General features: G+C 44.4%; 1 protein-coding gene across 5 annotated transcripts in view; it reads right to left on the reverse strand.

The window, feature by feature from the left end:
- Positions 1–15,000, reverse strand: part of ptprk (protein tyrosine phosphatase receptor type K) — a 105,684-nt gene that overhangs the window by 27,956 nt on the left and 62,728 nt on the right. For all 5 annotated transcript variants that reach the window (XM_060884367.1, XM_060884368.1, XM_060884370.1 and 2 more), the window contains 6 exons: positions 8,163–8,498; positions 6,481–6,590; positions 5,468–5,669; positions 4,643–4,748; positions 2,594–2,867; positions 2,402–2,438 (listed from right to left, as the gene is read on the reverse strand). In XM_060884367.1, the coding sequence (XP_060740350.1) occupies positions 2,402–2,438; positions 2,594–2,867; positions 4,643–4,748; positions 5,468–5,669; positions 6,481–6,590; positions 8,163–8,498 (1,065 nt within the window). The remainder of the gene's footprint in view (positions 1–2,401; positions 2,439–2,593; positions 2,868–4,642; positions 4,749–5,467; positions 5,670–6,480; positions 6,591–8,162; positions 8,499–15,000) is intronic.

Below are 15,000 nucleotides of genomic sequence, written 5' to 3' on the forward strand. Positions count from 1 at the left end.
ATGACACGGAGCGGATCAAATTCTGTGCGCGAGCGCCGCGAGCTTCCAGCTCGCCGCTTTTATTATGTTATCTCCTGCAAGAAAGGCAGAGATGGAGAATAATTAATGACAACAGCAAATCTATAATAACAAACGCTTTCATATCCCATCTGTCAGGTCGGGCTCCGGGGCCCGGCGGCTCGGCCCCGCTCTGACTCTCTACACTCTCGAGGTGTCCGTCTGTCTGAGAAGGAGCACGTGATGATCTCACCTCATGATGATCTCACCTCACCACAGGCCTCGGTTTCTCAGGGTTTCATTCATCTGAACTTTAATGTCCCGTAACGTCACAGACGGGATTCTGGAGCCACTTTGACACGTGAACGTGAACGTGACTCATCTGGATACAGCTGGATCTCAGCTCAAATTCACAAGTGAGAACAAAAGTATTTTTAGCTGTTTTAACTAAACCCACACTTATAGTGAAGATAACTGGAGAATAACTGGAGAGAAGATAACTACAGAAACTAAACACACTCTCTAGACGAATGTTCGCCTGACTTCAGACGGTTGTCGTTAGCTAGTCGGTGATCAGACACGTCACTAACGTCTGAGCATCAGCCTGAACACAGAAAACTTTCTGCTCCTTCCTTTAATTAATTTTCATATATTTAAATATTCATCATTTCCCATGAATATGAAAGGGGGAAAAAAAACAACACTGAATTCGTATCAAATCAGGATTTTTCCTTTAACCCTAAAACACTAGTTATGATATTAGACGATTATTATGTTAATGATATCATTTTATATACAATTTACTGAAAATAATAAACATTCCGGTGCTAAATTCTCTTATGGCATTAACACAATTATATTACATTAACACAATTAGCAGGACATTTTTTTTTTCTAAAATTCTAAAAACAAACGCACAATGAGGACTGGAGTAAAACTACACACACAAACACACACACACACGTCAATAATTTCAGTTTCAGCTCTGCAGTAAAGATCCGAGGACACGGCACTCAGCCAATCAGGAGGTGACACTCAGGGAGGATTAAGTGTTTAAAGAGCATATGAGACGGACCGTCCCTGTCGCCGCTTGTCCTCTAGAGACCTGCTACGTGCTAATGCTGGTCCAGCTGGTTATGGATTAGCTAGCAGCACTTTCGCTAATCTCCCAGCCGTACCACTCGCAAAATCCAACTGCACTTTCAAAAAAATGGGAGATAAAGCAGCACAAATACGCATTAGTGCTGCGGCGGTCTGAGAAGCGCACCATATGTCCTGCAGCTAACACCAGAACACACAGACAACCGGCTGAACAACAGAGCAGGACAGGAAAAAGTAACCAGTGTGTTCATTTTAATTCTGTTTTAGAACCGTGTAGGGAACTGAGGAATAAATGGGAGATAACACTGGGCTGAGGGACACTGGGCTGAGGGACACTGGGCTGAGGGACACTGGGCTGAGAGACACTGGGAGGAGAGACACTGGGAGGAGAGACACTGGGAGGAGAGACACTGGGAGGAGAGACACTGGGCTGAGGAACACTGGGAGGAGAGACACTGGGCTGGGGGCCACTGGGAGGAGAGACACTGGGAGGTGGGATACTGGGGGGAGGGACACTGGGGGGAGGGACACTGGGGGGAGGGACACTGGGAGGAGATGACACTGGGAGGAGAGGACACTGGGAGGAGATGACACTGGGAGGAGAGGACACTGGGAGGAGAGGACACTGGGAGGAGGGACACTGGGAGGAGGGACACTGGGAGGAGGGACACTGGGCTGAGGGACACTGGGAGGAGATAACACTGGGCTGAGGGACACTGGGAGGAGATAACACTGGGCTGAGGGACACTGGGCTGAGGGGACAGTAGACAGCATTAACACTAGGTCTGATACAGTCTCAGATGTGTGTTTAATAAACAGGTCTGATGTGGAATTCTGTGCTGAAGGTCATCAGAAACTCAGCCAAACATTTGTTAGGAATATTTTGAGGAATGTTTCTTGGCCTGCAGCAGGAGAGTGAGCAGGTCTCCTAAAGCATTAATCCCAGGAGATGAGTGCACGCTGGCGCAGATCACAGCGCATCCAGTATTTTAGGTGACAGATGAAAAGTGCGGATTATTGAGAATCTCTGATGAAGCACAAATCATGGCGATTGGCTCGGTTTGTCCTCACGCAGCCGTGAAAATGGAGGATCAGCAGAGAAGGTGCTTCACCAGCAAATATGTCACGGAGATCACAAATAAGCTTTCACTGCAGAGAGACAGTGTGTGTGTGTGTGTGTGTGTGTGTGTGTCAGGCTGGCTCCATGTAGATATGAGAGCAAGAGGCAGGAAATAAGCAATAAGTCCAGTCCCACCATGCTGAAGAGAACCTCGGAATGAAAAGCAATAAAGCAGGTTCTCACCTTTAGTTGCCAATCTCAGGCACTGCGTCTTTGTTTCCTGTGGAGGAAAATAAAATGTAACACACACACACACACACACACACACACACACACACACACACACACACACACACACAAAGATCAGTGTTCAGTAAAACTGAAACTCATTCCAAAGTTTTGTTGTTATTATTATGTGTGTGTGTGTGTGCTGACCTTCTCCACACTGCTCACAGCTTGAAAGTAGATGTTGTAGTTCTTGCGTGGAGCGAGCGGAGCGTTCCAGTAGCCCCGGTACGTCTTGTTGTCTCCCACTGTGAAAGGAGAAGGTTCTGGCAGATTGCCAGGAGGAAGCTCCGCTGCAAAGTAGTACGGAGATCCGGTGCTGGAGGCCGTCTGGAAGGACACAGGAACCTGAAAACACTCCAAGATTCCAGCATCTCTGCGTGATCGATGGGAGTTCTGCTCCTCCACCACGATCTGGTAGGAACTGACAAACAACCAACCAATCAGAGGACAGAGAGAGCAAACAGGAAATAAAATTATAAACAAACAAAAATATTTAGAAAAAGAGAACAAATAATGAGCAACACAAGTTAATGATGTATTATTATTCCTGTTATTATTGTTATTATTAGTAGTAGTATTCTTCTTATTGTTGTTGTTATTATTGTTATTGTTATTATTGTTATTATTATTATTGTTATTATTATTATTATTGTTAGTGTTATTATTGTTAGTGTTATTATATTATTATTATTATTATTATTATTATTATTATTATTATTATTATTATTATTATTGTTAGTGTTATTATTATATTATTATTATTGTTGTTGTTATTATTATGACCAGAACTGAAACCTGATGGATTCATTCATATATATTAATACACAACACATTATTGCCATGACAACAAACTATAAGCACGCACACACACACACACACACACGCACGCACACACACAGCAATAACATTTACTCAGAGAAAACACAAACAGGAAAAAAATAAAAAGATTTATTGAGATGATTTCTCTCTCATTTTTATCTCTCTCTCTCTCTTTCTTTCTTTCTTTCCACCTGTCAGTTTTCTCTCTCTCAGTTCTCTCTCTCTCACCATTTCCTCCTCTTTCAATTTTTATTTTCCCATTTCCTTCATTTTATTCTATGAATCTTTACCAAAAGTTTGTTGTCATATATCCATCTATCCACCTGTCCATCAGTCTGTCTGTCTGTGCATCGGTCTCTGTGTCCATCTGTCCACCTGTCCATCAGTCTGTCTGTCTGTGCATCGGTCTCTGTGTCCATCTATCCACCTGTCAGTCTGTTTGTCTGTCTGTCTGTCTGTCTGTCTGTCTCTTGTCTGGATGTCTATTTATATACATGTATCATTTTCTCTTTTATTCCATATTTGTTTGTCTATCCATCTGTTTATCTGTCCACTCACCTGTCTGTCTGTGCTCAACTAAAAACAAGTAAATAAACCATCAATCTGTGTGTGTGTGTGTGTGTGTTCTTAACAATCCAACAGCCCATAATACTTCTACAGATGGACTGCCAGTCCCTTAAAACACACTCCCTGTCTGCTTCTCTGTCTCTCTCTCTGTATCACCTGTCAATGACAAACTGTTACAAATGACCACAGCAGATGGTGTCTCTCTCTCTCACACACACACACACACACACACACACACACACACACACACACACACACCTTAACTAACTCTCCTGTAAACAACAGGGCCGTCTGTCTCTACCACCGGCAAGTCGGCATGACGACAGAACGCACGTTGGCAAAAACAAACAAAAGAAATAAGAATTATAAAGTAAATTATTGAATAAAAACTAAATAAATAAATAAATAAAGCCAAAGCTGAGAGGAGTGATTTTAATAAATAACAAAGCGGCGGTGACAATCTGCCCGAATCCAAATCAGGGCTTAGAGCAAAGACATGAGACTTAACAATGCTGATACGCTTTAATCCCTTTAATCTGTCAACAATATCTGCTATAATCCCTCTCTCTCACACACACGCACACACACACACACACACACACACACACACACACAAACCCTTCCTCATCTGCATGATACCGGTGTGATATTTGATTCTTTTACACCTTTACACTTTAGGGTCAAAAACAAGCTGCAAATGAAACCAGGACAAAGACAAATGTAGAAGCAGTCATGTCTAAGTGCTGCTTTAAAACCTGACCAAAGCTACAACACTCACACACTGGTGATAATATACACACACACACACACCTGATGGGAGCTCCTTTAGCCTGTGCAGGTTTGAGCAGCACAGTGATGGTGGTCGCCGTGTCGTTGAGGAAGGCCTCAGTGCCATCGTACTCCTCCAGAATCGGAGCTTCAGCAGAGAAAAAGTCACAAAAATCACTGAGACAGATTTATTATTTATTACTGAATATTTCATGTGAACACACACACGCAGACACACACACACAGACACACACATAGACAGAGACAAACACACAGACACACACAGACAGACACAAACACACACATACACAGACACACACAGACACACACACAGACAGACACAAACACAGACAGACACACAGACAGACAGACACACACACAGAGACAGACACACACACAGACACACACACAGACAGACAGACACACACACAGAGACAGACACACACACAGAGACAGACACACACACAGAGACAGACACACACACAGAGACAGACACACACACACAGACAGACACACACACACACACACAGAGACAGACACACACACACAGACACAGACAGACAGACAGACAGACAGACACACAGACAGACAGAGACAGACACACACACAGAGACAGACACACACACACAGACAGACAGACAGACACACAGACAGACAGACACACAGACAGACACAAACACAGACAGACACACACACACACACCCAGACACACACACAGACAGACAGACAGACAGAAACACACAGACAGACAGACACACACAGACAGACAAATAGACAGACAGACACAGACACACAGACAGAGACACACACACACAGACAGACAGACAGACACACACAGACAGACAGACAGACAGACAGACAGAGTACCAGAAATGTTGGTGGTGATGTTGATGGTGGTGGCTGGACCAAAGCCCTTGCTGGTACGTGCTCGGATGGTGAAGTGGTAGGTGGTTCCTGGGTGGAGCTGCAAGAACACGTGACTGGACGCATTAAATGGCAACGACACCATCAGAGGGGGGCGGAGCAACGGCACAGATGGGTCAAACGAGGACACACTGCTGTAGCTGATCTGCAGAGGAACACCACACATCATCATCACCACCAGGTTACGCACCCCAGAGTAGCCTTTGCTTCCTTGTGACGCAAATCACATGTAAAGCATATTTCTGTCCATATATGGAAATGTGGGTGTGTCTTAAAGTGGACTACTTTACTACGTGCCAACGAACTTTACTACACACTAACGCACTTTACTACACACTTTTCTATGCACTAACACACCCTACTACACACCAGCGCACCCTACTACACACTTTATTACACACTAACGCACTTTACTACACACTAATGCAAATTTGCTACGCACTAACGCACTTTACTATACACTTTACTACACACTAACACACTTTTACACACTAACGCACTTTACTACGCACTTTACTATGCACTAACACACTTTATTACACACTAACGCACTTTACTATGCACTAACACACTTTATTACACACTAACACACTTTATTACACACTAACACACTTTATTACACACTAACACACTTTATTACACACTAACACACTTTATTACACACTAACACACTTTAGCACTTTACTACACTTTTTTACACACTAACACACTTTAGCACTTTACTACACACTAACACACTTTATTACACACTAACACACTTTTTTACACACTAATATGCTCATATAAGTAAATATCTACACTGCTATGTCTTCTGTAATGATTTGCTCCTATAATTTGCGCACAAACACACACATGCCCTCGCTGACTGAAGCAGCATGGACATTACCTGCGCTAAACTTTACCACTCCACAGAGACTCCTGTCTCACACACACACACACACACACACACACATTACCTCATACTGTGTAATGACTCCATTGGGCTCAAGTGGCTCCTTCCATTGCAGTAAGATTCGATCCTCAAACGGAATGGCTTTTAGAGAGGCACTGGGAACAGGTCCAGGTACTACACACACAGACACACACACACACACACACAGACATGAGGGAAAGGGCAAGTTAAATACACTGTAAGTAACACTGCAATATCTTTGCGGTGGTAAGCAGAGTGTGTGTGTGTCTTTACTTACTGTAAGCATATTGTATTCAGGGAGCACTAATGCACTCTTGAGTGAACTAACAAGCGCTGAGGGTATGGTTGCACCAGTGTGTGTGTGTGTGTGTGTGTGTGTGTGTGTGTGTGTGTTAATGGAGAAATAATCTGTCCCACAATGCTCCTCTCTTACACTAATGCTGGTGAAGTTGCCCTGACCTCATAAACCTATTGTGTGCACACAATATCAAACATCAAACACAACAACAAAACACACACACACACACACACAGATATTTCTATGTTGTTCTTGTATTCATGTCCCAGCATGTTGAGAAACATTAACACTGCTCTGTGACTCATGAAGTCTGAGATTCGTCTTGCAGAATTCTGGAACATTGTAGTCATTAACATGGAATTTTCCAGATAACGATAAACCGGAGGAAGGACACGGCCTGAGAACACAGTCTGGATCACAGTTTGTTCTTTTTCCCTTTTTTTTTTTTTAACAGTCTGTTTCTCTCTCACTCTCTTCATTCCATTGTGTGTGTGTTTGTGAGAGAGAGAGACTCCTGAGGGTTAGGTGGTTCTGTTATGGAGCCTTAGTTTTAAGACAGGATGCATCCTCAGACGTCCTTTAACCATTCTCTAACACACACACACACACTCTCTCTCTCTTTCTCTCTCACTCTCTGAGTGATCGGGTCATATTACTGGACCAGACAGTGTAGAGCCTCAGGGCAACACAAGTGTCTTCTGTCTTCTCTTCCATCAAGCACACACACACGCGCACACACACACACAAATGCACACACACATGCATGCACAGACGCACTTACACACACGCACACACACGCACGCACACACGCACGCACACACACACTCACGCACACACGCACGCACACACGCACACACACGCACGCACACGCACGCACGCACACACACACACACACTCACGCATGCACGCACACACACACTCACGCACGCACACACGCGCACACACGCGCGCACACACAACACAGAGAATGAAAAGGAGGAGATTTACTGTTCTGTGAGATTTAGTTCCAATTTTCTTTTAGCCACCAACTTCCCCTTCAGTCGGTTTCTTTTCTTTTTCCCTTTTCTTTTTTTCTTATCCTCTATTGTTTCTTTTTCCTTCTATTTTTTCCCTTTCCACTACTTTCCCTTTTCTTGTTTCTGCTTCCGTTTCCTTTCCTTCCTCCTTTTTCTTTCCTTTATTTGTTCCTTCTTCCCCTATCTCCTCTTTATCCATTCCCTTTCCTTCTTTTTTTGGCCTTTCACACCTTTTCTTCATTCTTTTATTTCTTCCTCAGCTTTCTTTTTTCTGTTCCTTCCAAATTCACTTTCATCTTTATTTCCTGAAAGCTTCCACTCTCAGTGCCCTGCTTCCTTAACACCAACCATGTAAACACTGTGCGCGTGCGCGCGTGTGTGTGTGTGTGTGTGTGTGTGTGTGTTTCATACCGTCCTCCTGTGTCTGGACAACTGTCTCTTCACTTTCTTTGCGCCCTTCTGGGTTTGTGAGGATCATTTTCAGGCTGATGTTGGTGTTGGGTGGCAGGTCAGGTACCACATGGCGTGGGGCTTTCGGGTCCATCTCCAGGCAGTCGCCGTGGTTTCGGTCACCTTGCTGCACGCGATCACCAAGGCTGCGGTTGCCCCGGGTGATATAGTGGAAGCAAATAGTGACGTTAAAGGTGTGGCAGCGTGTGATGTTGTAGCCCAAAGACTCCCAGTCCACGGAGATGGAGCGAGATCCGGTCTCTGCAATCTTCAGAGACTTCGGAGTACGCATGGGCTCTGTGTATCACACACACACACGCACACACACACGCACACACAGATTTTAGTCTGCCATAGTAAAATAACCATGTAGAAGGGTGTAATTTTGAAAAGAAAAAAAAAAAAACTTTAAGGATATTCTCATCCCTCCTTTGGTGTCTCTGATTGGCTAGGGCTGTTAGATGATGTCATCAGAATATTCAACAGGATAGAGGGAAAGTTTGTGTGTGTGTGTGTGTGCGTGTGTCTGAGAGAGAGAGAGAGAGAGAGAGAGAGAGAGAGAGACAGAGAGAGGGAGAGACAGGATGGATGAGACAGCATGAAAAAAAGAAGATGAAATTAAATAACACAAATCCCCAAGGAGTGCAAATGAGTACTCACACACACACACACACACACAGACACACACACACACACACACACACGTACACGTGATAATGACTCATTTTCAACAAGCTGGACTTTGGAGAGAAGTGTCTTATCAGAACTGATAATTTATGCTCTACATGTTGCTGCTTGTCTGTAACAAAGGGTGAGAGTGAGAGAGAGAGAGAGAGCGAGAGAGACAGAGAGAGAGAGAGCGAGAGAGACAGAGAGAGAGAGAGCGAGAGAGACAGAGAGAGAGAGAGCGAGAGAGACAGAGAGAGAGAGAGCGAGAGAGACAGAGAGAGAGAGGAGTTTTCTTGAAGTGAAAAGAATATTTATCATATTATTCAAGTTCATTAGCGCAGAAATATGTCAACATTTTAGGAAATAAATGGGCTCTGTATACTGACAGGTCATTGTCTGTCTGTCTGCCTGCCTGTCTGTCTGTCTGTCTGTCTGTCTGTCTGTCTGTCTGCCTGCCTGCCGGTCTGTCTGTCTGTCTGCCGGTCTGTCTGTCTGTCTGTCTGTCTGTCTGTCTGCCTCTCGGTCTGCCTGCCTCTCGGTCTGCCTGTCTGTCTGTCTGTTCCATCTTTAGTATTTATTGGGTCGTTCTCATCTGTAGTCCATCGGGTCTGTAGTCTTGATGTCTGTTGTATGTCTGTTGTAACTTTCTCCAGTCTGTAAGGACACACTAACAGTGTTGTCTGTCTCTTGCCCCTCCAGTCTGTTAGCTCCTTCTTGCCCTGCCATCTGTTGGGTTCTTACCTTTGTCTACTGGGTGTTCACGCCTTGGCGTTTGTTAGGTCATTTTTCCTCATTGTCTATTGAGATCTACTCTCTATTTAGTCAGGATATTCACCAGTCATCAGTCAGGATTTTGCGTCTGTAGCCTTCAGTGTCGTCTGTAGCCTTCAGTGTCGGCTGTAGCCTTCAGTGTCGGCTGTAGCCTTCAGTGTCGGCTGTAGCCTTCAGTGTCGGCTGTAGCCTTCAGTGTCGGCTGTAGCCTTCAGTGTCGGCTGTAGCCTTCAGTGTCGGCTGTAGCCTTCAGTGTATTTTGTGTCGTCTGTAGTCTTTTGTGTCATCTGAAGTCTTTTGTGTCATCTGTAGCCTTTAGTGTCGGCTGTAGCCTTTAGTGTCGGCTGTAGCCTTTAGTGTCGGCTGTAGCCTTTAGTGTCGGCTGTAGCCTTTAGTGTCGGCTGTAGCCTTTAGTGTCTTTAGTGTCCTCTGTAGCCTTTAGTGTCGGCTGTAGCCTTTAGTGTCGGCTGTAGCCTTTAGTGTCGGCTGTAGCCTTTAGTGTCCTCTGTAGCCTTTAGTGTCGGCTGTAGCCTTTAGTGTCGGCTGTAGCCTTTAGTGTCTTTAGTGTCCTCTGTAGCCTTTAGTGTCGGCTGTAGCCTTTAGTGTCGGCTGTAGCCTTTAGTGTCGGCTGTAGCCTTTAGTGTCCTCTGTAGCCTTTAGTGTCGGCTGTAGCCTTTAGTGTCGGCTGTAGCCTTTAGTGTCTTTAGTGTCGTCTGTAGTCTTTAGTGTCCTCTGTAGCCTTTAGTGTCGGCTGTAGACTTTAGTGTTGTCTGTAGTCTTCTGTGTCTTTAGTGTCCTCTGTAGCCTTTAGTGTCGGCTCTAGCCTTTAGTGTCGTCTGTAGTCTTTAGTGTCCTCTGTAGCCTTTAGTGTCGGCTGTAGACTTTAGTGTTGTCTGTAGTCTTCTGTGTCTTTAGTGTCATCTGTAGACTTTAGTGTCTTTAGTGTCGTCTGTAGTCTTTTGTGTCGTCTGTAGTCTGTTGTGTCGTCTGTAGCCTTTAGTGTCGTCTGTAGCCTTTAGTGTCGTCTGTAGCCTTTAGTGTCGTCTGTAGTCTTTAGTGTCGTCTGTAGTCTTTTGTGTCGTCTGTAGTCTTTTGTGTCGTCTGTAGTCTTCTGCATCGTCTGTAGCCTTTAGTGTCGCCTGTAGCCTTTAGTGTCGGCTGTAGTCTTTTGTGTCGGCTGTAGTCTTTAGTGTCGTCTGTAGTCTTTAGTGTCGTCTGTAGTCTTTAGTGTCGTCTGTAGTCTTTAGTGTCGCCTGTAGTCTTTAGTGTCGCCTGTAGTCTTTAGTGTCGCCTGTAGTCTTTAGTGTCGGCTGTAGCCTTTAGTGTCGGCTGTAGCCTTTTGTGTCGGCTGTAGTCTTTAGTGTCGGCTGTAGTCTTTAGTGTCGTCTGTAGTCTTTAGTGTCGCCTGTAGTCTTTAGTGTCGCCTGTAGTCTTTAGTGTCGCCTGTAGTCTTTAGTGTCGCCTGTAGCCTTTAGTGTCGTCTGTAGTCTTTAGTGTCGTCTGTAGTCTTTAGTGTCGCCTGTAGTCTTTAGTGTCGCCTGTAGTCTTTAGTGTCGCCTGTAGCCTTTAGTGTCGGCTGTAGCCTTTTGTGTCGGCTGTAGCCTTTTGTGTCGGCTGTAGTCTTTAGTGTCGTCTGTAGTCTTTAGTGTCGTCTGTAGTCTTTAGTGTCGCCTGTAGTCTTTAGTGTCGCCTGTAGCCTTTTGTGTCGTCTGTAGTCTTTAGTGTCGCCTGTAGCCTTTAGTGTCGGCTGTAGTCTTTTGTGTCGTCTGTAGTCTTTAGTGTCGTCTGTAGTCTTTAGTGTCGGCTGTAGTCTTTTGTGTCGGCTGTAGTCTTTTGTGTCGGCTGTAGCCTTTTGTGTCGTCTGTAGACTTTTGTGTCGTCTGTAGCCTTTTGTGTCGTCTGTAGACTTTTGTGTCGTCTGTAGTCTTTAGTGTCGTCTGTAGTCTTTAGTGTCGTCTGTAGTCTTTAGTGTCGCCTGTAGCCTTTTGTGTCGTCTGTAGCCTTTTGTGTCGTCTGTAGACTTTTGTGTCGTCTGTAGACTTTTGTGTCGTCTGTAGCCTTTTGTGTCGTCTGTAGCCTTTTGTGTCGTCTGTAGCCTTTTGTGTCGTCTGTAGCCTTTTGTGTCATCCTCTTTGTGCTGATCTTCTCACAGCTATTACATTTGGTCATTTTCTCCCTGTAGTCTGTCACCAAATTTACTGTCTGTTTACTTGTTATCTATTGGGTCAGTCTCCCCTTTTTCTTCACAACCAAACAACGAGTCAGAAATGACAGCCAACGTCAGCCAAATGTGGCACAAAGCAATCAACACACTTTTTGCAAATAAAGTTTGACCGTTACATGCAGGCTGCTCCACGCTGCACGAACATTACATTCTGATTGCGTGTAATCAGCAGGCATGCTGTGTGCTCCTATAATTTACTCCTGCAGTTACTCAAAGTGATATAGCACACACACACACACACGCACACACACACAAAGTTATAGTGACTCTGAAGAGGTTGAAAGATAAGGGCAAATTTTACTCTTTTCTGATTCAGAGCGAATGCAAAAGTGAAATAACAAAAATAACAGCTTCCTTTGTAAGCATCACAAACGGTACACAGTTGTTTGGTCCCAAACAGACCTCAGTGCAGTCTGGGACTTTAAACTGCACCAGATTTTCTTCACTATACTTTTGGAAATGATTGGGAAAAAGCCAAATTGTCCTGTACTAACAATACACACTAAAATGCATTGAGAGCATGAACGGTGTGTATATGTGTATGTCATGTACACACACACACACACGGAGAAAATACACTTCTGAGAGAGTGTGTGATTGAGTATGATGCGCTCAGCAGGTGATGTTTTATTCATACTGTGGCTGAGATATTGCATTTTTATTGTGTGTGTGTGTGTGTGTGTGTGTGTGTGAATAAAAGTGATGAATTCAAATACACCTTTAGAATCAGAGTGTTATGAGGCTAAGGAAAGGTTAATCACACACACACACACACACACACACACACACACACACACACACACACACTTCAGTGGATATGGAGACTCTCCATCATAAGAAGTCAAAACACTTCATCCGAGACAGAGAAAAGAAATAATTTCAGAGAACACACACACACACACACACACACACACACACACACAGGAAATGGAGGGTAAGCGATGGTGAATTTAGGTATTGAAAACCAACTGGCCGTTTTGAAATTCAAATAGTGCTGGCCTGCCTAAGCTCTGATAAGCAAACTAGGACACACTCACATATATGCGTGTGCGCACACACACACACACACACGCACACACACGCGCACACACATAGGATTATAGGTAATAGTGTTATTAAGCACATGCCAGCCCACCTCACACCGCTAAACACCATAACCTTAGCATCATAAAAGAGAAATTATTACATTTCACACTGATCTGTCCAGAATCTTCCACTGTTCACTACCCAGTGCACTATTTTTTTTAAAGTCTTTCACTTAATAGTGCTGTCCTGAAGGAGCCTGTCAGTGTTTAACTAAACTATGTGGTGAATGCAGTGATTTGGGACACATGTAAAATAGACTGGTGGATTATATACAGGGTATAAAGCATATAGTTTCAGTCCAATCCAAAGATGAAGGTGTTTCTATGGACTACATAGTGAATAGTGTGTGTGGTTTGGAACGTGTCCACACTGGACCCCATGATGGCCAGACATTTCTTGCTCGGATAAAGCTTTCAGGTTTGAGTCATTTCCATTTAAATCGCCTTTCCCCACAGACGCCGATAATCCTACGACTACACGGAAGACCGGTGGGAAGCCTGGGCAAACACACACACACACACACACACACACACACACACACACACACACACACACACACACACACACACACCTTTATCTCCACAAGAGGTTTGGAGAGTGAACTGGATTTGTGCAGGTGTGTGTATGCATGCGTGGCTTTAATTTAAAAGACAACTCTATGGTGGGGAGAGGGAGCGAGAGAGCGAGAGAAAGAACGAGAGATGGAATGAGAGACAAAAACACTGAAAGTAAGAGACAATGAAAGAGAGACAGATTGCTCTGTTTGTAAACTCAATGATCAGCATAAAGCCAGATTCATTTTTTGCTGAGAAAACTTTCTTTACATTATACACACCAAACACACTGAGAAATTAATTACCACCCAGCTTGTGTGCGAAAGATAGACAAATACAAAACCTTCTCCCTGGAGAAATGAGTGAGGTTTGAACACAAGCCTGGTAAATGATTAAATATAAAACCAATAAAGCTGAGTTAAAAGGAGAGAGAAAGAAAAATAGAAAGAAATGGAGAGAGGGAGTGAGAGAGAGAGAGAGAGAGAGAGAGAGAGAGAGAGAGAGAGAGAGAGAGAGAGAGAGAGAGAGAGAGAGAGAAAGAGCGAGTGAGGGGGAGAGAGAGAGAGAGAGAGAGAGAGAGAGAGAGAGAGAGAGAGAGAGAGAGAGAGAGAGAGAGAGAGAGAGAGAGAAAGTGAGAGAAAGAGAGAGAGAGAGAGCTTGGCTTTGACCTATATTTGAGTGGATTTACATGGACATCTCAAGAAAGGAATGAGAAAAGGAGGTGTGGATGTGAGTCAAGCATCACAATAACCTTCCCAACATGATCACATGATGTTCTCCAAACACTGAACCTGCTCACATAGACCTGCATTCCATTGCACCACCAGAGGGGTGGAGGAGCATTCTGGTGGACTCTCATCCTGTGACCGGAGTCCACAGACAGTAGGACGTGTCATAAAGGATGTCAGAATTGTAGCCTTCCACCATCTAATCCATCTAAGTAAAGGTGGAGAACATGTGAAAGTTTGTTCTCTACCAGCTGTCAATCATGATGTTAGTGACAGCACTTTCTCAAGGTTCAACAAGATCTCACAGGATCCTCGTCCTCATCCAATGCCCGGTGACCTCTATCTAAACAGCTAAAAAAAAAAAAAACAATTCCATACCTAAGTGCTGTAACCTTGGCAACCGTACTGACTGGGTAAGTCTCAAGTAAAACAGTCTAGAGGACAACATTCCTACAGATTATTTGGTATTTGTTCAGAGGATAAAGTGGATCCAACTGCCAAGACCTTCTTCTAATGGACTGTGAATATTTGGCACTGACTCTGAAGCAGGTAAGGAGCATCCAAAAGAACCCAAAACCAGCTAGTATTCAAGTGAGCAAGCCAAGGAACTCCCTCATGGCTGGGGCTGACCCCTATGTGGTGGCTTCAATTTCACCTTCCAGCTCAAACAAAGGTCAAGGGTCAACCACTCTGGCCTCTGATGAGACCCCAGACTTTGAAGAAAACATCTCAGAACCCCACAAGCCCATCCTCCAGGAAGGGCCCAG

The sequence above is a fragment of the Tachysurus vachellii genome, chromosome 12 (assembly GCF_030014155.1).
Source record: "Tachysurus vachellii isolate PV-2020 chromosome 12, HZAU_Pvac_v1, whole genome shotgun sequence".
Lineage (NCBI taxonomy): Eukaryota > Metazoa > Chordata > Actinopteri > Siluriformes > Bagridae > Tachysurus > Tachysurus vachellii.